Source organism: Chelonia mydas, chromosome 2 (assembly GCF_015237465.2).
Source record: "Chelonia mydas isolate rCheMyd1 chromosome 2, rCheMyd1.pri.v2, whole genome shotgun sequence".
NCBI classification, from domain to species: domain Eukaryota; kingdom Metazoa; phylum Chordata; order Testudines; family Cheloniidae; genus Chelonia; species Chelonia mydas.
This window is the reverse complement of record NC_057850.1, coordinates 29,504,739-29,531,098: the sequence shown is the minus strand read 5'-3', so window position 1 is coordinate 29,531,098 and position 26,360 is coordinate 29,504,739. Positions and strand designations below refer to the sequence as shown.

The 26,360-nt window shown below is 40.5% G+C and overlaps 1 protein-coding gene across 2 annotated transcripts in view; it reads right to left on the bottom strand.

The window, feature by feature from the left end:
• The window catches only part of CSMD3 (CUB and Sushi multiple domains 3), a 1,174,472-nt gene that overhangs the window by 135,380 nt on the left and 1,012,732 nt on the right, over nucleotides 1-26,360 (bottom strand). For both annotated transcript variants that reach the window (XM_037892097.2, XM_043539165.1), the window contains 5 exons: nucleotides 20,275-20,420; nucleotides 12,787-12,867; nucleotides 11,679-11,792; nucleotides 915-1,103; nucleotides 377-523 (listed from right to left, as the gene is read on the bottom strand). In XM_037892097.2, coding sequence (XP_037748025.1) covers nucleotides 377-523; nucleotides 915-1,103; nucleotides 11,679-11,792; nucleotides 12,787-12,867; nucleotides 20,275-20,420 — 677 coding nt within the window. The remainder of the gene's footprint in view (nucleotides 1-376; nucleotides 524-914; nucleotides 1,104-11,678; nucleotides 11,793-12,786; nucleotides 12,868-20,274; nucleotides 20,421-26,360) is intronic.

The following is a 26,360-nucleotide window of genomic DNA, read 5'->3' as shown; positions in this document are numbered from 1 at the left end:
AGTTGTTCCCCTCCCCTCCCCCACATTTTAAGGCATTGTGCAGCACTTGGTTGGCAGTTAAATGGAGTTGTATGCAGCTGTAATGCAGAACGTGACGCTAGGTTTCAACTAGTTTTCTATTCTGAGCAGCAGAAATTAATTAACTCTTTATGTTGAGTATTTGCCATACTATTCTAAATAAGATATAAAGATATTTTATAAAGATATTTTATACAGAATCAGTTATCTGGTTCAAATATAAAAGAGATCTGATTTTCTTTTCAGTTTTAGAAGCTTAGTGTCTAATAAAGTAGCTCACATTATCCTTGTACACATGTAAATACATTCCATATTGAAGTTTTAAGCAGATAGAAAAGGATACATTTGAATTACATACCTATGTATCTTATCCTGAAACCTCTTTTGTTGGTGCCATGATCTGCTGACCAACGGAGAAACACTTCATGGCCATTACTGGATATATTTAGAGAGGATGAGTAATCCCCACTTAGGGAAATAAGCAATGAACTATGACTATTTGGTCCTTGATACAGGAGGAGGAAAACAATGAAAACAAAGATTAAAATTAGACGTGTATGAAATGTTCCTGGAGTAACGGTAAATGAAATAGATTTAACAGTGGAATTTACATTAACCACATGCTACATATTATTGAACGGATCATAAAAGATCATTAAATAGTATAATTAAATATTACATATACACACACACTCACACAGTCAAGATGATTAGTAATGCAATACAATCTGGAAAAGCAATGCAATCTAATATCAGTACTTATCCTAACAAACTCAAGTAATGACTTATTTAGACAAAAAACAGTATTTCTATTATATGTCTAAATGGCGGGGGATGGGGAAGGGGTGCCAAGGCATAAATATAAAAGTATCCAAAGTTGTGTATCCTGTAGTTACCATCAAACACCTCAAGTATATCAAATTCCTTTTCTGTCTGGAAGAATTCAAAGAACATGCTGATATTATAACCCTTTTCCACAGTAATGGTCCAAGCGCACATTTGGAGGTTTGGGTAGCTGTCAGGGTAGCCTGGGCTCAATATGACTCCTGTTGAATCCAGACGCATTTCATTGGCCGGGCAAAGCACTATGAAACACAGAGATTATTTAAAAAACTCTAATTACCACCATACATAGAATTTTGTATGACTTAGTTTTTTTCCCTAAGTTAAAGAGCTGCATTACTCACTTTATTTCTAAGAATATGGAACAAAAACACTTAATTAAGGGATAGTAGACAAAGTTTGTGTTAGCCAGCATTTCCTACAAATTATGTTATAGAAAATAAACACACTAAGGCTGAGAAATCACTGACTCATGGGTTTTATTCTCCTTACATTATCTGGAAGACCCTTTGTTCTTTCAGACAGCACATTAAGTGAGCCAGGCTGAATTGTTCAGATAATAAACCACAGCTTTTATTCCTTTCTTTAAATAATAATAATGATGATGATGGAAGATAAAGTCTCATGTGAACCAAGTTTAAGGACTCAGTTGTGGTTTCTGATTATTAGGCTGTAAATAGCAAGAAATCACTCTATTATTTATTAGAAGCATATAGTTATTAATTTTACAGAAATGTTTGTTTTGGTGAGCATGTACCATACTCATACATCCAGTATGGCAAAATACACCGTTTCTGGTATTTGGTCTTACAATTTAACCTTGTATAATTTTACAACTCCTAGATTTCTCATTGCCTCTACCCAGTGATGAGCTGCCAAAATCTTAACAACTGGTTAGCTATAAAAAGTTCTGATTTAAGGGATGTGCCCCAGTATGTATTTTTTGTACCAACAGAGTTACCATACGTCCATATTTTCCCAGGAGGAATTTTTAAAATTTAAAAATTCCTCCCAGACGGCAATTTAAGAACCAAAAAGCCTGAGCTGTCTGGGAAAATACGGATGTATGTTAACCCTGCCTAAAGTTCTTTTTTACAAAGATGGGCCTGAACTAGACATGAGCTCCGTTTCACATGTGTGGGTCCCCGCCACTCCCTGGGGGTGTGCTAGGGTGACCAGATGTCCCGATTTTATAGGGACAGTCCCGATTTTGGGGTCTTTTTCTTATATAGGCTCTTATTAGCCTCCACCCCCATCCTGATTTTTCACACTTGCTGTCTGGTCACTCCCAGGGTGTGCACATGTGTGGGTCCCAGCTGCTCCATGCCCCCCTCATTGAAGCAGGTGTGCAGGGTTACTGCCCTGGGAACTGCAGGGCACCAGTGGACATGGGGCCAGGTGCAGACAGGGGCGTGGGGCAGGGCTAGCTGGAGGCAGGGGGTGCGGGGCTGGCTGCAGGGAGGGCAGCGGGTGCGGAGCTGGCTGGAGACAGGAGGGTGCGGGGTTGGCTGGAGGCAAGGGGGTGCGGGGCTGGCTGCGGGCAGGGCAGGGGGTGTGGCAGGGGCTGGCTGCGGGCAGGGCAGGGGGTACAGGGTGGCTGGAGGCAGGGGTGGCTGTGGGCAGGGCAGGGGTGTGGCAGAGGCTGGCTGCAGGCAGGGGGTGCGGGGGTGGCTGGAGGCAGGGGCTGGCTGCGGGCAGAGGGTGCGGGGGCAGCTGAAGGCAGGGGCTGGCTGCGGGCAGGGCAGGGGGTGCGGGGGTGGCTGGAGGCAGGGGCTGGCTGCGGGCAGGGCAGGGGGTGCGGCAGGGGTTGGCTGGATACAGGGCAGGGGGTGTGGAAGGGGCTGGCTGCGGGAAGGGGGTGCGGGGGTGGCTGGAGGCAGGGGCTGGCTGCGGGCAGAGGGTGCGGGGGCAGCTGAAGGCAGGGGCTGGCTGCGGGCAGAGGGTGCGGGGGCAGCTGAAGGCAGGGGCTGGCTGCGGGCAGGGTGGTGGGTGCTCACGAGGAGAGTGGCTCGGAGCAGCCCAAGCAGCAGGACGCAGCCCAGGCCCAGCAGAGCAGCCGGGGACCCACCAGGCAGCAGCGGGAGCCCCAGGACCAGGGATTGGGGGAGCAGCAGCAGCACCAGGGCTCCTGTGCAGAGCTAGGTGGCAGCCCACATGGCTCCCGCAGCACAGTGCCCCTGGCGGCCGGAGGAGGAATTACATCACTGCCCGGCCAGAGCCCATCAAAGCCTCAGTGCCCCCTGCAGGGAAGCGGGTTAACAACCAGTTCTAAAACTGCTTCAAAATTTAACAACCGGTTCACGCGAACCGGTGCGAACCGGCTCCAGGTCACCACTGCCTCTACCTGCTGTAAGAATGACTTGAAATCACTGTCATGCCACTCTATAGACCTCATATATCACACAGTGCCCCTTCTTTGCTTAAATGTCTCAAACTAGTAGTGGAAAGGTAGAGAAGAAGTATTTTCTACTGGGTGAGACCTAAGACTGACAATCAAGAAATCCTTCAAATGAGGAAAATGAGTCCAACCATGCAATGAGCCCCTCCTTATAAAACAGGGTTTAAAATTAAGGAGGGAAAGTTAAAATAAGTTCTGCCAAAGTTTACTTAAAAAGTATCAATAACAGAACAGAGGTTTTGTTAAACTCCAAATACCACATTATTCTTCTGTCTCTAATAAATATACAACTGATAAAGATGCCATGAGATGGATTCATTATGCACACATAAGCATGTATACCCTTAAGTCACACTTTTTATCTTCTTAAAAGATGTGTACACTAGTGATATTTAGATGTGCATTTTGTTCCAGTGGGGAAAACTCCTCAAGTTCAGATAACTCTGAATTTTCCTCCCTTCTAACTCAAAGACAGGTTGCTTCCTGGATGAATGAATGTCAGTCAACTGAAGAAAAAATTTAACGAAATGCAGCCTGAAAGTCTCAAGTTCTCCACGACTGTCAGCTCTGTTCATGAAGTCAGCCAAGGAAAAGAAATAAGGTGTTATGCATTTGCCTTAACCTCCAGGCAACCGTAACTCTGAGTTAGCTTTTTTGTCAGTAAATCTGTCTTTTTCCCTTATATTTTTAATGTACCATTTTTTTCTTCTGCCTCTTTCTTCTTCATGGTATAAGAGTCAATGACCTACAGATCACACACATCTGAGGGCTGTTAACAGGATGCTTAAAGTTTGACACTCAAATTCATACTAAGGCACCTAAATAAAAAGAGATCCACTGAACACAATTCCCATTGAAGTAAATGGGAGCTGTGGATGCTCAGCATCACTGAAAATCAGGCTACTAATTTAGGTGACCATGTATGAATTTAGGTACTTAACCATTGGCAGTCACATTTGAAAACTGTGGCTTAAAAGTTTTACATAAGGTCACACAAGTCAGTGGCAGAGTCAGGAATAGAACTTGGGCATCCTGGCTCTCAGCCCAACAGCTGGGAAGGAGAAAGGAAATGGAGAAGGGCAGGCTGAGGATAATATTCAGTGAAGCAGAGAAAGATGATATGCATATCTATGAGACAGTGTAGGCCAGTGTAAATTTACTGATCTAAGGGAAGGGGGGCAAAGATTGGGAAATACTGCTCCAATTGATGCATATCAAAGGAAAACACACAGCTCTGAGGCAGGTCATATGTATTGTACTGTATTTTGTATTGGTGACCCCTTTCACACAGCAAGCCTCTGACTGCGACCCCCCTCCCCTTATAAATTAAAAACATTTTTTTAATATTAAACACTAATATAAATACTGGAAACAAAGAGGAGTTTGGGGGTGGAGGCTGACAGCTCGCAAGCCCAATGTAATAACCTTGCGACCCCCTGAGGTGTCACAACCCCCAGTTTGAGAACCCCTGATTTACTGAAGGAATATCGGGCTCATAGAAACCATCCTCAAACTACTCACAACAAAGGGCCAGGACACAAACAACTTCCTCCACAAACTCTGCAACATCAACAGCCTCCCTCAGAACACCATCCTTGCCACCAGAGATATCACCTTCTCTACATACCAACATCCCTCACAATGATAAAATAACTCCCTGTTTCAAATATTTACAAGACAATGGATAACCCTCAAATATCCAGATGAAACACATTGCAAAACTTATTCATCCTCATCCACAAGAATTTTACATTCAATAATAATCATTTTGTCCAAATCATGAGAACAGTGATAGGTACTAGAATGGCTCCCCAATACACCAACCTCTTGATGGGTAAGGCTGCGAGTCTGCCACAGGGGTCACGGAAGTCATGGATTCTATGATTTTCCAAGATCTTCATGACTTCAGCAGTTGCAGCAGTCGGTGTGGCTGACCCCAGGGCCACTCCAGCAGCTGGGGTGGCCCCAGGGCCAGCCGCACCAGCTGCTGCCGGGGCAGCCCCGGGGCCAGTCGCATTTTGATGTACCTCATCCAGTGCATTAAATGCCCCAATACCAGTTATGTGGGTGGAACCAGACAATCGCTATGCTCTCAAATGAACTTTCACAAGAAAATGATAAAAGACAAAAGCATCTATATCATCCGTGTCTGAACACTTTTCACAAAGCAGTCACTCTATACATGACCTATCAATCCTCATCCTAAAAGGAAACCTGCATGACACTTTCAAAAGACGAATCTGGGAGCTTAAATTCATAACTTTGCTAGATGCTACAAATCGTGTATTGAATAGAGACACTGGATTTATGGTTCATTACAACAATCTGTAATCCACTAACAATCCCTCACCAGCTGTTTCCCACCCACCCCCTTCCTTTCCTCCCTATGACTGGAGGGATGTTAATAGGCCATTTCACCAAAAAGAACTCAAATGTGAATTGTGGAACTATTAACTACTGTTTGTAACCTGTCCTTTAAATCAGCTACCCTACCTAATGACGGGAAGATAGCTAATGTAACACCAATATTTAAGAAGGGCTCTAGAGGTGATCCTGGCAATTACAGACCAGTAAGTCTAACGTCAGTACTGGGCAAATTAGTTGAAACAATAATAAAGAATAAAATTGTCAGACACATAGAAGAACATAAATTGTTGGGCAAAAGTCAACATGGTTTCTGTAAAGGGAGATCATGTCTTACTAATCTATTAGAGTTCTTTGAGGGGGTCAACAAACATGTGGACAAGGGGGATCCAGTGGACATAGTGTACTTAGAAGTCCAGAAAGCCTTTGACAAGGTCCCTCACCAAAGGCTGTTATGTAAATTAAGTTGTCATGGGATAAGAGGGAAGATCCTTTCATGGATTGAGAACTGGTTAAAAGACAGGGAACAAAGGGTAGGAATAAATGGTAAATTTTCAGAATGGAGAGGGGTAACTAGTGGTGTTCCCCAAGGGTCAGTCCTAGGACCAATCCTATTCAACTTATTCGTAAATGATCTGGAGAAAGGGATAAACAGTGAGTTGGCAAAGTTTGCAGATGATACTAAACTGCTCAAGATAGTTAAGACCAAAGCAGACTGTGAAGAACTTCAAAAAGATCTCACAAAACTAAGTGATTGGGCAACAAAATGGCAAATGAAATTTAATATGGATAAATGGAAAGTAATGCACGTTGGAAAAAATAACCCCAACTATACGTACAATATGATGGGGGCTAATTTAGCTACAACTAATCAGGAGAAAGATCTTGGAGTCATTGTGGATAGTTCTCTGAAGACGTCCACGCAGTGTGCTGTGGCAATCAAAAAAGCAAACGGGATGTTAGGAATCATTAAAAAAGGGATAGAGAATACGAATATCTTATTGCCCTTATATAAATCCATGGTACGCCCACATCTTGAATACTGCGTACAGATGTAGTGCCCTCATCTCAATAAAGATATTCTGGCATTAGAAAAGGTTTAGAAAAGGGCAACTAAAATGATTAGGGGTTTGGAACAGGTCCCATATGAGGAGAGATTAAAGAGGCTAGGACTTTTCAGCTTGGAAAAGAGGAGACTAAGGGGGAATATGATAGAGGTATATACAATCACGAGTGGTGTGCAGAAAGTGAATAAGGAAAAGTTATTTACTTGTTCCCATAATATAATAAAAAATAAATATAAAGTGAGCACTGTACACTTTGCATTCTGTGTTATAATTGAATTCAACTGACCCACACAGCTTTTTACAATACAAATACAAAATGTTGGGCCTAGTTCTTCATTATCCTGCATCATGTGTATTAATTGATATCAGTGCAAAGTGAATGTAAAATGAAACCAAGTAAGAATACTAGTGGTTTATACTCACATTACACTGGTTAAAAAATCTGCACAAGGTGAAAATCAGAACCATCGTATCTAATAACAAAACATTAGACTTCAGCAGTTGCAGCAGTCAGTGTGCAACTTCTTTGCTCTTCTTTGTAAAAAGCTACTGTGTAGCTCTCAATCAATATATTTTACTTGAAACTAAGGTTACTCCTGAGGGCATTCTGTTCCAAAAATTTCAAAATTCTGCACACAATATTTTAAAATTCTGCAAAATTCTGCAATTATTATTTGTCAAATAAATATGAAGGCTCCAGCATGGCATTGTGGAGCACAGGCTACTGGCTACATAGAGGTGGGAGATTAATGTGCAGCTTCCCCCCCAGGACACGGACTCAGCAGTGAGTGCACCCAACCCTGACACAGCACAAGGATCTGGCATGCCCCAGAAACACCCCAGGGCCCTCTCACTCCTTGCCAGGTGCATCAGGTGTGGGCAGGCAGGCTCAGAAAGTCAGAAGCCAAGTGTGAAGGGGCTTAGTGTGGGGGGATCCAGGTGTGGGTTGAGAGGGTTCTGTGTGGGGCAATCTGGGTGCGTGCGGCTCAGTGGGGGATCCAGGTGCAGGGGGGAACTGGATGCACAGAAACTTGTTGGGGGCTTCTGGATTCAATGGTAATGGGACTCTGCAGGGGAGGCAGGTGAAGATGGTTGGGGCTCAGTGGGGGAGACAGAGCTTGATAGGGGGTCTGGGTGTGTGGGGGATCAGTGGGGGATCCAGATGGTGGAGTAGTGGAGCTCAGTGGGGTGGGGATCCATGTACATCTGGTTGGGGCTTGGTAGGGTGGGGATGCGGGTGGCTAATCGGAGTGGTCCAGGTGCAGGGGGAGTGGGGCTCATTGGGGGGGGGGGGTTCTGGGTGCAGGAGGGGTGAGGCATGGTGGGAGGGTCTGGGTATGAGGGGGCGGGTCTGGATGCATGGGGGTTTGGTGGATGGGGGAGCAGCTCCCTGTACAGTGATCCCTCCCCCTGCAGCTGAGGAGTGATGGGTGCAGGAAGTGGGGTGGAAGGGAAGTTTACAGAGCTTCCTACAGCCAGGGAGAATTCTGGGGATGGGTCTGACATGGCCCCATTTGCCGTGCAGGGGAAGAGGAAGTCCCGTCCTCCCCAGCCCAATCAGGACTAGCAGCTGAGCCTGACGCAGGGTAGGAGCCACTGGCCGGGTCTTCCCCTATCCCGCCCCACAGTGATTTACTTCTCTGCTGGCTGCCCTGAGCACCTGAAACATACTGCTTGGGAGGGTCGCATGACCGTTCTTGTAGCTTATCTTTGGTTCCCCATCAGAAAGTCAGTTTTCTGTGGGGAAGCAGAGAAATCTGCGGGGGTATATACATTTTGCACATACACAGTGGTGCAGAATTCCCCCAGGTGTATAACATGAACCAGCAGCAGTTTTGACAGAAATTAAGTTTATTCCTTCATCTACATAGTGGATTATATCCTGCATAATTAAATGATGATAGTATATAAATCAAACAGTGTAGTATAGCAAATAATCCTTGCGTGCAAGAGGAGTTACTATACCTCTTATCCATACTGCCTTTAGGTTCCATAATAAAAAAGATAACTGATGAGGAAATATGAAGTTGCCTATAGATCTGATACACAGGGATGTATATATATTATAACTTCCACCCAAAAATAGAAATGAGAGAAGCTATCTGTTGTTCTAGGCAGCCAGCTTGAATAGGTATTATCTTTTTTTCTTTTTTAATTCTCTGAATTTTTCTGTTTTCTCGGGCTGATAAATGGTGAGATTATGTTTATCTGATTCTGCTTGAGGCTAAAAACAGGAGGTGGACTAAAATAGAGGGTATTAAAATATTTAGTATTTATATTTGAGAGTGTATTTATTAGTCAGGATAATGAAGTGAAGAGTCCTAGGTTTTTATCTCAGATCTTCCAAAGACTGCATGTGTGACTTTGGTAGGAAATTTTTAGAGGATGGGTTAGGTTAGGTGCCAAATCCATATTTACCAGTAGGCACATAAATAAATGGCCTTTTAAGAAAGCATGCCTGAGGCATCTGAATTTCCTATTGAAGTTCATAGGAGTTGAGGGTACTCAACATTTTCCAAGACAATGTTTGGAAATTAGATTGATTCTTATTTCTTCAAGTGTATAAAAATGTGAGGGCATGATCCTTTCAAGAGCAGGAATGGGCCCTTCTGTTTTGAAATTGGGAATGTAAAAAAAGAAAAAATATGTATGTCAGTAATTTTTCAACTCACAACTGAAATATGAATACTGTAGTCATCACTGAGTTGCAGACATTAAACAATTACATTTCTAACAACTAAATTGTGCTTTTAGTCTGAAACTCTTTTGGAATTACCAAAGAAGCTTTCACATATTAAAGCATTAACATTTAGCAGCAGTGGATTTATTCACAGTTCATAACTTGCCACTATTCCAAAAATATACTTTAATTGGGAGTGTTTTCTAAAAATGCCAATTAACTCAAATTGCTTCTTGGGCAAGAAAACATCTGATGAGAAGGAGAGAGATTATATAAATCTGTTTCTAAGTTAGAATGCAAAAGTTTAAAGTAAAACCAGATGGTAACGTCCTGCATTTAATGCTAATTTAAATAAATGTTGTGTTTATGTGCCTGATCTGGCAAGATGCTTCACACATCCTGCTAGATAATGAGGTCCCTCCACTCCTACTGAAGTAGAGGTACAATGCAGGAGCTGTTCAGCATCTTGCAGGATCAGGCCCCCAAATATTTCCAACTCATTTCCATAAATCAACATTTTCTGATGCCAGTTTTCTTTTTTATCTCTAAACTGTCACGTAAATATTTGTCAGTGTGGGCTGCTAAACACATCTCTTAAAGCACTGGTGAGACAGCAATAAATCACATTATAGTTACCCAATATTATTAAATTAAAGAGAAAGATTTTAGGAGTTGAAATCACCAGTGCCAGATTTCCAATTAGGCATAGTGGGCATGTACCTAGGGGCGCCGGCATTCTAGAGGTGCCTAAAAGTTAAAAGTGGGTTAAAAGTTTCATTTTTATGGAAAACATGAAGGTCAGCTATAGACGGGGGGGCGTTGAAGATGCTGTGCCTAGGGGCGCATAAGGTGTAAATCTGTCCTGGAAATCACCCTACTGCAGGGCCCCACATAAACCCCTTGTTGAGATTGCACAAGGACACAGAGGGCAGAAGAACCATACTGGGGTACATCCCCACCTCATGCATTCTGAGAAGAAGGTCTACGTTTAAGATGTTGTAGAGGCCAGTACTCCACTGCTTTTCAAAAAGTCCTGTGGAATGTACTAGAAAAACATATGTAGGATTTTTGAACCATTTTATGGAACTTGATAAGGAATTATGTTTCTTTCAGAGAAGTCATGTGCATGGAATGAAGTATTCTCTAGGATGGGTTCACTCATGGTCAATTTAAGTCAATGGGAGTTTTCTCCGAGTGCAAGCACTTCTGCTGTGTCTTGTCCTTTTGTAAGCCATGCAAGTGTAGAGGGAAGGCTCTTTGGGATTTACCTATTCTTTTCTATTCATCTTCTCATATCATGCCCATCTTCATGGTTTCTGGACACTTATTCTCCCAAATAGCTCATAGGGGCCAGCCAAAATCTGACCTAAATTAGTATTCATTCAAAACTACTCAAAGACACCAGTCTTCTATCCAGAATAGTTACAGTGGGGTTTCTATTTACTGATATTTGATGAGCAAACTCCTTCCCATCCAAACACCCCTGACTGACAAGAAAAAAACCAAAACCCTAGAGAAACTATACATAAGGTGCAAGGTCACTTGCATAACCTTTTAAATCCCACAAAAGCCATCTCAAATTACTTTCAAATGTCACCAAAATATTCTACCTTAGTATAATGTCATGTATGTCAAAGGTAAGAAAGATTGGCTTAATTTAGGATAAGTTAATGGTTGTCAGGTTTATAATCTAGATTTAATTTAACAATGGAGTGATGATGTGACTCTCCATGATATTTACACACTGCAGCAAAAGAGCAAAACCAAATACACTCCAACATGCTGTAAAACAAAATCAAATTAAAAACAAACTCCTTCCATGACTGTTTCACTTAAAACAATGACATTTTATGGTGTTATTCATTCCCATTATGCTATTTTATATGATTTATCTACATTAACGTATTCATTTCCTTAATAATTTTTGATATTATTACATTCTTTAAAAATACTGAGATAAAATAATATATGAGAAATAAGTTCATTTGTATTTATTTGATTTAGACTGCCCCCTTCCACTTTAGAGCATGAGCTGTGAAATAAGCAATGTACCCTCACACAATGTAACTGAAAGTTTGACCTGCATAATAGTAGTACTAAAAACTCATTAAATACCATAGATCATTAATAATAATCTCATTTCAGCACTCTCTAAGGTATTAACCATCCTGGGAACACTGGCAATACAGAGGGAGGGTTGGAAAGATTTTAAGTATGACTCCATACGTCAATTAAAAGCAATGCTTAGTTCTGCAAACACCATTCAGCTGGTACATTATAAAAGTAATAAATAATAAGAATAGAAAACCTTGGCAAGAAGGTGGCACTCCATCCATCTGAAGTCTTTCTCCCAACCTACATGTTAGAATTTCATTACCAACCAATGTAAAGCCCGGATGACACTGGTATCTTATTATGTCCCCTATATGATAAAAAGAAGAGAATGTTTAAATGGCAATTAACAGGGATTTTTAGTTTTGAAAACAGTATTGATTAATGAAGTATATTTGCTGCCCTATATAATGTGCTATATGACCACTGGCATGAAAAACTTTGATTAGGCAGAGGAAATGTTGTGATAAATAAGCATTCTGCTGCACACTGTACCACATTTATCATTGTTTCCAATCATGGTATTAGCATGATTATTTCTTTGATTTTTGTTACCTTTCTGAGCAAACCACACATTTATAGACTTTTAAATATCTATAATTTATCATGTAGCTGTCATAGTATTAATTAAAAGGATAATGGTACTAATTAGTCAGGCAAAATGACAAATTATTTAGGCAAAATTATTCAAAACAGAAACTTATGTATCTGTTGGTTCACAAACATACATACATATATTAAACAACTACTAAAAACAAAACAAAACAAACCTTGGCAGCCCCAAAACTATGTTCAGTTGGGCCATCCTGTTTCCTCTATTCTGTTTATTTCCCTAGCTCATGGAAATTTAGTTCAAGCACCTTTTTCAATTAATTTTTTTTAAAAACACCAGCACCAAAACCCCAAAGATTTGAGCAAAAATATTAATATTAACTCTATTTTTAAAAGTTGCAGTCATTTAGATATATATACACACAATATTCTGTACATAATAAACACAGTTATTTTTCTTAAAAGTGGCTTGCAACCCTTTAAATTAAACTATTCTTAAAAAATGCTTATAATTAAAATTCATTTTGAGACTTTATGACTTTATTAGAACATTGCACATAAGTACATTTTAGAAAAAAGGTATTTGGGAAACAGTTCTGTGTCCTTCAACAGTACTGCCTGTGAGACTTAACTAGGATTCAACAAGTACAAGAAGGAAGAAAAGCTTTTAAAATATTTTTTCTTTAAAAATGTAAATGTATTTGTGATCTCTCCTTGAAATAGGTTAGTGCTCATACTTTTACAGACATTACCTATTTCAAATTCATCATCCTCAGTCAAAATTTCAGCATTTGGTATAGTTGGTGGAGGTTGACACACTCGAAGTTGATAGGCTATAAAACACAGAAGGTATTGTGATTAATATGTTGCTCTTCTTCACAGGATAACAATAAACAACATTTATAGCTTTGCACTGAAAGGTTCAATGGAATCTAACAGAAAAATATACATGGAGTTTTGAATGTTAAGAATTCAAAGATGAAGAAAGGATTTCCCACGTTAAAGATTTCAGATTAGTTTTAATGGCAAAATCCTGCTCAGACATATTCTGGAAAGATCATAGGTACTTGTGAATTATCTGCAAGGAACTAATCTTGTCTGCAAAGCACAAATGTTTAGTTCACAGTATGCTTAGCAAAATGTGTTTTTACCTCCAAACACTTTCTGTCTTGAGACCATCTTAAATGAAGGCCCATTCAAGAGTAAAACATTATTCCATTCAAAGGTAGAATAACCATTATGAAACAGCCTCTTCAGGTGTGAAACATCCCAGAAAATGAATTCATATAGATAGATACTGAATATGACCACAGAGAGAACTGATCCTTGGGGGAATCTACAAGTAACAGGAGGGGTGGGGTGGGGGGTGTCAATGGCAGACATGCATTTTCCCATCATTACTCTTTGGATGCATCCAGGAAGGACTTAAACCATTTTAGATCATTCCCCGAGATCCCTGCCACATCTCAGGCAGCACAGCAGTATCCCATGACCTGGATTTTTCTTAGGTATGTCTATATTAGCAAATATAAAAGCACTTAAGAACACTAGGTGAAATCTTGGCTGCATTGACATCAGTGGGAGTTTTGCCACTGAGTTCAAAGAGCCAGGATTGTAACCATTATGTGGATTTAGAGTAATGCTTGGCAGCTATTTTTTACATTATTGACCACAAGGATCAGTTCTCTGTCTGGTCCTGTTCAATATCAATATGTAGCCTCTACGCGAACTGATCAGATGACATGGGCTCATGTGCAAGAAATAAGCAGATGACACACAGCTCTGCCTATCCTTCACCATGCACAACCACATCACTACCATCAAGATGGCCCAGTGCTTGGACAAGATCAGCTCATGGATGAAAAGGAGCTAGTTGAAGCTGAACCAGAGCAAGACAGAGATGATGCTGGTGGGCAGAAGAAAGCACGATGAAGAGTTTTCAACAATGGTGCAGTCTCCTTGCTGAAGGTGAACAACCACAACTGTCAACTCAGTCAGTCAATTCCTTCTAGTTGGTTAGGAGACATTGTCCCATCCTGGCAGACGATGACCTAGCCACAGTTATACATGGCTTTATGATCTCCTGTCTGGAGTACACCAATACAATATACTGGGCATGAAGTCATCAGCCCTTAGGAAACTCTGACTAGTACAGAATGCTACAGTTCATCTCCTCTTTAACACTGGCTACCACAAGCACATATGGCCTGTTCTCCACTCTCTACAGTGGCTTCCCATAGGATATTGATTCAAGTTCAAGATCTTGATCTTTATCCTAAGATTAACCCTAGCAATATCTAAAAGACCCCTTAAAGATCCTGGATGAAGATCAGGCTTAATAACTTTGCTCCTCAGGTACAATGGAACATTCTACCAAAAGGGTAAAGGGTCTCATTGGTGCATATGACAGAGCTTCCTTAGGTGCCAGTCCCAGATTGTAGAATGAACTCCCACAGGAATTAAGGACCATCGCAAACCTCACCACCTTCTGCTCTAAGTGCAAAACGCTCCTTTGACCTTGCCTTCTCTACCAAATGCATAGCAACATGTACATTTAAAACAAAACCCTACACTACACACACAATTGTACCCTGGAAGAGGATGAGAGAGAGAGAGAATGAGTTAATAATATTTGACAGATTTTTGACACATAGTTTAAAGCACTACTGGAAGGCACTCAGATACCACTATATTAAGGGTAGCATAAGAACATCTATATACAATGAAATACAATTATTGCATTGCTATTGGATGGATCAGTTCAGTTTGGGCTTCCATCCCACAGCAGGCTAACAGTAGTTTCTGGCTGTACTTTACCAGGAGTAAAACTTTCAAAAGAAATTAAGTGGCTTAGGAGCATAATTCCTATTTTCAAATATGACTTAGGTCATATCTACACTACAGCAGCACAACTAAGATGCTGCAGCTGTGCTGCTGTAGCACCCTTGTGTAGATGTTTCTACAATGACAGAAGGGGTGTTTCCATCAATGTAGTAATCCCTCTCTCTGAGAGGTGGTAACTAGTTCAACACAATTCTTCTGTCAACCTAGCACGGAGTTAGGTCCACACTCGGGGGTAGGTCCACCTAACTGTGGCGCTCAGGATGTGAAATTTTTTCACAGCCCTGAACGACATAACTAGATTGATCTAAATTTTTAAGTGTAGACCAGGCCTTATGCACTGAGGAGCCTAAGTCTCCTCAGTGAAACTCAGTGAGACAAAGGCTATTATCCTACTGAGGTAAATAGAATGGAGCACAAACACTGCCAAATTAAATGTAAAAATGTAATAAGAAAAGCCAAAAAGGAGTTTGAAGAACAGCTAACCAAAAACTCAAAAGGTAATAACAAATGTTTTTAAGTACATCAGATGCAGGAAGCCTGCTAAACAACCAGTGGGGCCCCTGGATGATCGAGATACAAAAGGAGCACTTAAAGACGGTAAAGTCATCACAGAGAAACTAAATGAATTCTTTGCTTCAATCTTCACGGCTGAGGATGTTAGGGACATTCCCAAACCTGAGCTGTCTTTTGTAGGTGACAAATCTGAGAAATTGTCACAGATTGAAGCGTCACTAGAGAGGTTTTGGAATTAATTGAGAAACTTAACAGTAACAAGTCACTGGGACCAGATGGCATTCACCCAAGAGTTCTGAAAGAACTCAAATATGAAATTGCGAAACTATTGTTTGTAACCTGTCCTTTAAATCAGCTACTGTACCTAATGACTGGAAGATAGCTAATGTAACACCAATATTTAAGAAGGGCTCTAGAGATGATCCTGGTAATTACAGATCAGTAAGTCTAACGTCAGTACTGGGCAAATTAGTTGAAACAATAGTAAAGAATAAAATTGTCAGACACATAGAAGAACATAAATTGTTGGGCAAAAGTCAATATAGTTTCTGTAAAGGGAGATCATGTCTTACTAATCTATTAGAGTTCTTTGAGGGGGTCAACAAACATGTGGACAAGGGGGATCCAGTGGACATAGTGTACTTAGATGTCCAGAAAGCCTTTGACAAGGTCCCTCACCAAAGGCTGTTATGTAAATTAAGTTGTCATGGGATAAGAGGGAAGATCCTTTCATGGATTGAGAACTGGTTAAAAGACAGGGAACAAAGGGTAGGAATCAATGGCAAATTTTCAGAATGGAGAGGGGTTACTAGTGGTGTTCCCCAAGGGTCAGTCCTAGGACCAATCCTATTCAACTTATTCATAAATGATCTGCAGAAAGGGATAAACATTGAGTTGGCAAAGTTTGCAGATGATACTAAACTGCTCAAGATAGTTAAGACCAAAGCAGACTGTGAAGAACTTCAAAAAGATCTCAGAAAACTAAGTGATTGGGCAACAAAATGGCAAATGAAATTTAATGTGGATGAATGGAAAGTAATTAAGAGTTTAAAGAGGCTAGGACTTTTCAGCTTGGAAAAGAGGAGACTAAGGGGGGATATGATAGAGGTATATACAATCATGAGTGGTGTGCAGAAAGTGAATAAGGAAGTTATTTACTTGTTCCCATAATATAAGAATTAGGGGCTACCAAATGAAATTAATGGGCAGCAGGTTTAAAACAAATAAAAGGAAGTTCTTCTTTACACAGCGCACAGTCAACCTGTGGAACTCCTTGCCTGAGGAGGTTGTGAAGGCTAGGACTATACCTGGGTTTAAAAGAGAACTGGATAAATTCATGGAGGTTAAGTCCATTAATGGCTATTAGCCAGGATGGGTAAGGAATGGTGTCCCTAGCCTCTGTTTGTCAGAGGGTGGAGATGGATGGCAGGAGAGAGATCACTTGATCAATACCTGTTAGGTTCACTCCCTCTGGGGCACCTGGCATTGACGACTGTCAGTAGACAGGATACTGGGCTGAATGGACCTTTGGTCTGACCCAGTATGGCCATTCTTATGTTCTTATTTCACATAACTTCTTTTGAAAATGTTACTCTCCAGAAACATCAGGATTTGGAAATTCTTGAATTCACATAGACTAAAAACCTACGGGTTAGATTCTCAGCTGATATAAATAGGGTTGATTCCATTGAAGTCACTGGTGTCACTGCAGTTTACACCAGATGAGGATCTGGCCTGGAATATTTTGTACTATGTGTTTGTATAGCAGTTAGCAGAACAGAACCTCTGTTGGGTTGTGGTCTTTGGATGCTAATATAATCCATATTGCTAAGAATATAACAGTAGACATGTAAATAACAACAAATATTATGAAGATATTGATATTGCACCTGCTCTTAATAGAGTATGACAGTGCAGCTATCCTCTTTAAGCATTGAGAGCAGAGGTAAGGTTCCAGCCAGTTCCCACCCATTCTGCTCCCTCTTGTCTACCTGTGCAAAGGGAGGCTCCAAAAGCTCCCTGAAGCCTGCTTCACCTTCCATGCTGTGGTACAGGTAGCTGGACCAGGAGTGTTAACATGCCACATTGCTCTTATGCCCTTGCACCACTGTGCTCACTTAGCCATAATTTGGTCCTTTAATAAGAACAGGTTTGGGTCCAGTGTGATCAAATGCCTTTAACAATGAATCTAGGTCATACCTCTCAAATGTCTCTCATTAGAGACAGCACTCATATTAGTTCCAAAACTACCTATATTCCACACCAATTTGGTATCCCCTACACTTTTATTGTTGCACATTACTTACAGCAGATAAAAAGGATCATGAACCTGAAAATACAGAAAGAGGTAATTATCCTGAAGAGATTAGTCCCAGTTTTAAGTTTGTTATATGACAAATATTTTGTGTCCCTCAATCTTGGTTTTCATCAAACACTGCAGCCCACATTTAAGCCCTGTCAGTTGAGAGGTATGGTCTAGATGCACAGTAAGAGAAATAAACAGAGGGCAGCAAGAGAAACCCCCTAAAAGTCACTTTACTACTAGACATGGGCACATGCAATTTAAACAGTTCCCCTCCCTTTCACAAATAATTTTATTTATATATTACACTGGTAAAGGAAACTTTATTTATTGGCAGATAGGGTAGAGAAATAAAGGTGGAAGGCAGTGAGAGTGGAGAGGCAGGTTTGAGTTAACTTGCACCAGGTCTTCCAACTTGGGCACAAGAAACTTAAATTTAAAGAGGAAGGTGAGGTGGAGCCAGTGAAAGGATTTGAAGAGAGTCAGAAGATCATCAGAGCATCAGACAAAATAGATGAATATTTGTTAAAACATCCTGGATGGAATTAATAAAGGCATGGAGGCCAAAGATGAGGAGGCTGCAGTAGTCAAAGTCAGAGTGATTAGGGGTTGGGCAAGGGCTCTATAAAAGGGAACAGAGAACTAACATCAGATTTTGGAAATATTGCATGCTAGATAAGATGTAGAGTATAAAACCTGCAGGATTTAGAGACAGCATTCATTTAGGGAGAGAATGAGAGGAATAAAAAAATGACCTCAAAATCATGAGCCTCAGGACATAGAGGAGTTGCCAAATTTATTTGTGTAGCTTTGGTTGCTTCATGCCAATGATGGGTGGCATGAACCAACTTGTTAAGCATCTATATTATGCTGCTAGGAAACATCTGAAAAGCTACTAGCCATATGCCAGCAATATGCTTATGATACACTGTGACACATATCATTCTTATCAGAGGCAGACAACCATTTATCATACAGCTACCTCTGCGTCTAGAAGAAAAAAGCACTTGCATAAATAATAATATATGATTCAAATTCAACCAAAGTCAGATGGAAGTGATTTTGGTCGGCCAAAGGACATATTCAGAAGGCCTTGCAGAATCCATGACCGCTCTTCTGATGAGGGTATCTGAATATTCACTGTCAGAGAGTTGCAGTCTGGTAGCCACATTGTGCCTGGACACCAGGACTTTTACCACCTCAAACTGGTAAGAAAACTGTGCCTGCTCCTCACAGGGGAAGTCCTGGAGATAATGGTCCATGCCTTTGTTATTTCACAGCTGGAGTACTGAAATGTTTTCTTCCTGGGTCAGACAATGGAAGCTATACAACACCAAAGATGGTCCCAATTTCAGAAGCCCATATCTTAACCAATAAATGAAACATAAGTACTCTGCCCACTATACCCATTCAACAGTGGAACCAATTCAGTGTACTGGTTTTTAGTATCATAGCCCATAATAATCTGAAAACACAAAATGCCACTTCTAAAATACTACAGTCCACAGATATGATGTAATTCTCAGTACCTATAACAGAGCTTGCCAGAGATGGAGACAGGTGAAGAGTGTCTGGCTGTGTAACTCTTTGTCATGCAAAGACCAGATGATCTCCATTTTAGTGTACCTGTCTTTCAGGGAGGTGGCTTTCTCAATTACAAAAGAATCTGTTTCAACTCATGTGAGCACTTTATCACTCATTTAACAGGGTGCCAAGATCCATGCTTCTAGGTGAAGTGAGCTTGGATCTGGGTGAAAGAATCTGGCTCCTAACTACAATACCAGTATTAACACAGATTAATTTATTATAAGTAAAATTGATCTTCAAAACAGAAACTCTGAGAAGGAAAAAAAAATAGAAGTGCACTGCAACTTCTAGCAAGCAGTAATTCTGAGATCTGTTGTTTATCATGATAGGAAATTAATGTCCCTTAGAAACCAGACACAAGACTTAGGGTCTGTATGAGGGTATAGGAACTGCCCTCATCCTTTCCTGATTTCTAGAAGGTCTTAGAGATTCCTGGTACCAAGATGTGCACTCCCAAGAGGCACATTCTTGGTGGAGAAGTAAATTTTTGTAAATTCCATAAAAATTCAGACATACTGCTATGAAAACATATTCCCTTACATTTCAAAATTAAAAAATATATACATGTAAAGGATTTGGCGCCCTCTAGGTCAATGCGGGTCCAGGTCTCCATTGATTCTTCTCACATCAACAGGATGAATAAACCCATGCAATTGAATGTAGTTTGTTATCACTGGCAGCACCGGTGTAACTGCACTGATCACACACAATTTAAAACAAAACTTGAATTCTGGACTCCACCTTTTAAAGCAATGTAAGCCATAAAGAGATATGTATGTCTAACCTGAACTGGATGTTAGTTTTTGGAAAGTTCACGGGTTCTTTTTGCTTGTCTATTAATAGTGGTAAACATTCAGTGATTAACAAAAAATAAACTACCGGTAATTGTTCCAAAGGACTTAACATTTATTTTAGTAATAGTAAGTTAAAATATTTTCCCTTAAGCTTCAACTATATAATCATCAATAAAAATAGTTAAATGTATTGAACTTACCATGATAACTTAGCACAAAGAAACCACTTGTTGTGAAGTCACTGTGGAACTTGATGAGAATCTGATTTGAAGTACTGTAGACAGACTCCAAGGCAGTGTTGCCACTAAACTGGCCAATCTGAGGAGAACTTTGGTCTGGCCCATCCCTAAAAGAAAAAAAAATCAAAAGAAAAATAATATTAAGGGTAGGTTTCACCATTAATTTTAGGTAAATGCAATGCTGAGGGATTATGTGGTATTTCTGCTGGTGGGTAATTTTTTCTAGGTGTAATACAGTATTTTTTGCCTGTCCCAAAATAGGCATATATTTAAATTTTCTAAAAAAAAAATATTGTAAAGGTTTAGATTATTCCTTGCATTTAAAATAAAACAGGAATATTAATGCTCTGAATGCTCCTTTGAGGAGGAAATATGTAACTTGAATGGTAAGGTGGAAAATGCCCATGACAGAAGATGCTTTAGGGTGCTTCAGAATTTCTGAATATAAGTTTCTCCACTTACTACCTATTGGAATAAATGCTCTATTTTCTCCCTGGGTTTGGGTGGTACTATTTTGCTTGAAACACTCTCACTTTTATATAGCCAAAATGACAAATATGGACATTAGATTCATAGGCCATACTGCTGTTGCCTCCCATCAATTTCTAGCAGTATTACAGAAGAGGAACCACACATTTTCTGTTGATTCATAGACTCATAGAACTATAGGGTTAGAAGGGACCACAAGGGCCATTGAGCCTAATCCTCTGCTAGGATGTATCCAAACCATCCAAGACAGATGGCTATCCAGTCTCCTTTTGAAAACCTCCAGTGAAGGAGCTTCCACAACTTCTCTAGGCAGTCTGTTCCATTGTCTGACTGTTCTTACCGTTAGGAAGTTTTTTTCCTGAGATTTAATCTAAATCTGCCGTGCTATAGTTTGAAGCCATTGCCTCTTCCTCTGCCCTCTGTGGCAAGACAGAACTTTTCTCCATCTTTTTTATGGCAGCCTTTCAAGTATTAAAAGCCTGCTATCCTGCCACCCTTAGTCTCCTCTTTCCAAACTAAACATACTAAACATCCTTCAGCCTTTGCTCATATGACTTGCATCTCATCCCTTTGATCATCTTTGCTGCTCACCTCTGGATCCTTTCCAGTTTCTCTACATCCTTTCTATGCATTGGTGACCAAAATTGGATGCAGTACATCAGCTGAAGCCTAACCAGCACGGAGTAGAGTGGTACTTTCATCTCCCTTGACTTTGTTAATATAACCCAAAATTCTATTTACCTTTTTTGCAACAGCATCTTGACTCATGTTGAGTTTGTGATCCACCTCAACTCCCAGATCCTTCTCAGCCATGCTGCTGCGAAGTCAGTTATCTCCCTGATTCTGTATTTATGCATTTGATTTTTTTCCCCAAAGCGAAGCACCTTACATTTGTCTTTGTTGAATTTCATTTTGTTGTTTATAGTCCAATTCTCCAATTTCACAACATCTCTTTGAATTTTAGTAAAAAGAAAAGGAGTACTTGTGGCACCTTAGAGACTAAAAATTTTATTAGAGCATAAGCTTTCGTGAGCTACAGCTCACTTCATCGGATGCATACAGTGGAAAATATAGTCAGGCGATTTTATGTACACAGAGAACATGAAACAATGGGTGTTACCGTACAGACTGTAACAAGAGTGATCAGGAAAGGTGAGCTATTACCAGCAGGAGAGCGGGGGTGGGGTGGGGGAGGGAACCTTTTGTAGTGATAATCAAGGTGGGCCATTTCCAGCACTTTACAAGAACAGTAGGAGGGGAAATAAACAAGGGGAAATAGTTTTACTTTGTGTAATGACACATCCACTCCCAGTCTTTATTCAAGCCTAAGTTAATTGTATCCAGTTTGCAAATTAATTCCAATTCAGCAGTCTGTCCTTGGAGTCTGTTTTTGAAGATTTTTTTGCTAAAGAATTGCCACTTTAAGGTCTGTAATCAAGTGACCAAAGAGACTGAAGTGTTCTCCGACTGGTTTTTGAATGTTATAATTCTTGACGTCTGATTTGTGTCCATTTATTCTTTTGCGTAGAGACTGTCCAGTTTGGCCAATGTACATGCCAGAGGGGCATTGCTGGCACATGATGGCATATATCACATTGGTAGATGCGCAGGTGACCGAGCCTCTGAGAGCATAGCTGATATGATTAGGCCCTATGATGGTGTTCCCTGAATAGATATGTGGACACAGTTGGCAATGGGCTTTGTTGCAAGGATAGGTTCCTGGGTTAGTGTTTTTGTTGTGTGGTTGCTGGTGAGTATTTGCCAGGGTTGGGGGGCTGTCTGTAAGCCTGTCTCCCAAGAACTGTGAGAGTGATGGGTCGTCCTTCAGGATAGGTTGTAGATCCTTGATGATGCGTTGGAGAGGTTTTAGTTGGGGGCTGAAGGTGATGGCTAGTGGCGTTCTGTTATTTTCTTTTATTGGGCCTGTCCTGTAGTAGGTAACTTCTGGGTACTCTTCTGGCTCTGTCAGTCTGTTTCTTCACTTCAGCAGGTGGGTACTGTTGTAAGAATGCTTGATAGAGATCTTGTAGGTGTTTGTCTCTGTCTGAGGGGTTGGAGCAAATGCAGTTGTATCGTAGAGCTTGGCTGTAGACAATGGATCGTGTGGTGTTGATGAAAGCTGGAGGCATGTAGGTAAGCATAGTGGTCAGTAGGTTTCTGGTATAGGGTGGTGTTTATGTGACCATCGCTTATTAGCACCATAGTGTACAGGAAGTGGATCTCCTGTGTGGACTGGTCCAGGCTGAGGTTGATGGTGGGATGGAAATTGTTGAAATCCTGGTGGAATTCCTCAAGGGCTTATTTTCCATGAGTCCAGATGATGAAGATGTCATCAATGTAGCGCAAGTAGAGTAGGGGCATTAGGGGATGAGAGCTGAGGAAGCGTTGTTCTAAGTCAGCCATCAAAATGTTGGCATACTGTGGGGCCACGCGGGTACCCGTAGCGGTGCCGCTGATTTGAAGGTATACATTGTCCCCAAATGTGAAATAGTTATGGGTGAGGACAAAGTCACAAAGTTCAGCCACCAGGTTTGCCGTGACATTATCGGGGATACTGTTCCTGACGGCTTGTAGTCCATCTTTGTGTGGAATGTTGGTGTAGAGGGCTTCTACATCCATCGTGGCTAGGATGGTGTTTTCAGGAAGATCACCGATGGATTGTAGTTTCCTCAGGAAGTCAGTGGTATCTCGAAGATAGCTGGGAGTGCTGGTAGCGTAGGACCTGAGGAGGGAGTCTACATAGCCAGACAATCCTGCTGTCAGGGTGCCAATGCCTGAGATGATGGGGCGTCCAGAATTTCCAGGTTTATGGATCTTGGGTAGCAGATAGAATACCCCTGGTCGGAGTTCTAGGGGTGTGCAGATTTGTTCTTGTGCTTTTTCAGGGAGTTTCTTGAGCAGATGATGTAATTTCTTTTGGTAACCTCAGTGGGATCAGAGGGTAATGGCTTGTAGAAAGTGGTGTTGGAGAGCTGCCTAGCAGCCTCTTGTTCATATTCCGACCTATTCATGATGACGACAGCACCTCCTTTGTCAGCCTTTTTGATTTTAGCTATCTTCCAAAGTGTTTGCAAAACCTTCTAGCTTTGAGTCATCTGCAAATTTGATCAGTATGCTCTCTATTCCCACATCCAGCTCATTAATAAAGGTATTAAATAAAACTGGACCCAAAACAGATGCTTGTGGAACACCATTAGAGACCTCCTTCCAGTCAGACATCATTCCATCAATAGCTACTTTTTTTTTTAATGTTAGTTCCGCTGAGCCTGAATTTCTCCAGCTTACTTATGAGAATGACATGTGGAACTATGTCAAAAGCCTTCCTAAAGAACAGGTATATTATGTCCCCCACATTCCCCCAATCCACCAAACCAATTACCTAATTAAAGAAGGAAAACAAGTTAGTTTGGCCTGATTCGGCCTGATTCAGGCATTTCTGGATGAACTGAATAATGTACCACATTTAGTGTATATAAAAACTTAAGGTGAAATCCTAGCCTCAATGCAGTCAAAGGCAAAACTCCTATTGACATAAATGGGATCAGAATTTCACCCTAAAACTGTATCTGAACTACTATACATGTAAATGTTACTGACATTTATTATTCTGAGGGCCAATTTTTTAAAGGAGCTTCAGATGACAACATTTCAACATCTAACGATTGAATTTGTGGGCAGAATTAGATGTCAAAGTTATCATTTGTACCTAAACCTAAGTATGGGCATAAAAATATAGGGCATTTAAATTGGCTCATTTAATCATTAATGTAAACAGCTTCCTAGTTTTTAATGAATTTTCTTGTTTTTGCTGCAGTTTTAATGTTGGGTAACAAGGTCCTCGCTGAAAAGAAAGTGTTTAAAGATAAAGATACATAATTAATTATGGCATATGCACAATTTCACATGTTTTTCTTATAATATTTCCTTCAGGATTCTTAAACAAAAAGGGGTGCTTAATAGAAATTATGGTTCTCTGTTCCAATGTTTAAATAATAGCTACTTTAGAGCAGTTCATGGTCTGCATCATGTAACTATTTATTTCAAAATGTCTTGTTCTTTTTGCATTGTTGAAATTATGGATCTTTGTTTTGTGCATCTTTGTTTCATGACTAGCCAAGCAATTCATTTGGAAATAGGCAGGCTAGTAGAAACCTGAAATTTATTGGTTGAGTTGAATAATAAATATTAGAAATGGGAAAAACCTGGCAGGACATCCAGTCCACCCTCTGAAATGTGCAAGATAGTTCTTAATGAGTATTCGTTTGTGCTTTGTTCAGCCTGACTTTGAATATCTTTAGTGATGAATCTCCCATAACTGACCTCAGGAGACTATATCATATTTTAACTCTATTTCATATTCTAATTCTATTACCAGACCTTCACCCCTCCAAGCTATTGAACTCAGTCTTTTCATGACATGACTATTTCTTTATCTTGGATTTATCAATAACATTATTTTATACTTGATTTGATACTATATTTGATACTCTTAAAACTCTACATAGGCTAGTGACAATTTGAAACCATTACCTCCCCAGTCCTTGATGAGCTACCTGGCTCAGTAGTAAATTCATGTCAAGATTCATATCAACTGGCACTAGAGCTGTGTGGAAGACAGAAATTTCATATTGTGGAGAATTTTGAAATTTCAAATTCTGGCTTCATTCCATATCAGAATAAAATCCAAAAAATTCAAAATTCCCCGCAAAACATTTTGTTCTGAAAATGTCAAAACAAGACATTTCAACATTGTTGGATTTTTTGCCTTCCATTTTCCTCAGAACAATTTTTTAGTAAAACTGACATGATTTTGTGAAGAATTTAAATTTTGATGGGAACTGAATTTTCCAAAAGAAAACTGTTCACTCAGAGTTTTTCTGACCAGCTCCAAGCAGCACATTCTTCACAATGTCAGATTTTTTTTAATTACATCACTTTAGTGTAATTATTTATTTATATAACAACAAATACTGTATGCTAGATAGGTCAGTTACATGGTCCCTGCCCTAAAGACTTAACAATTTCAAGACAACATAAAAATGGAGTGAAAGGAAAGCAATGAGGAGTATAATCATAACAATGCAATGAGCACTGAGGTTTACTTTTATTATTGCTTTTGGGGGCCTTGGGAGGCTGTTTGGAAATAAATTTAAGGAGAGACAATGAGGAGGAGGCAGGGTGAACTAGGTCATGGAGGAAACTGCAGGTACATGAGGTCACATGGCAGGAGGTATGTAGGGGACAGTGAGAGGAAGACTAGATGAGGTTGGTAATTATGCAGTTTGGGCAGAGTTAAATGTGTGAGGGATGAGCGAGAGGAGACAAGAAAGTAAAGACAAGCAGAATTAAAGTTATTGAGGGCTGTGAAGCCCGGGACAAGCACCATAAATTTGATGCAGAAGGTGACTGGGAGAAAGTAAAGGAATTTCAAGAGCACCAGAACCTGCTAAGAGCAGCAGGCAGGGGAGACAATGTTTTTGGTGGCATGTTGGAAAGAATGAAGGAAGCAGCAAGATGAAAGTCTGGGCTACCAGGAAGAAAGAGTTTGCAGTCGTCAA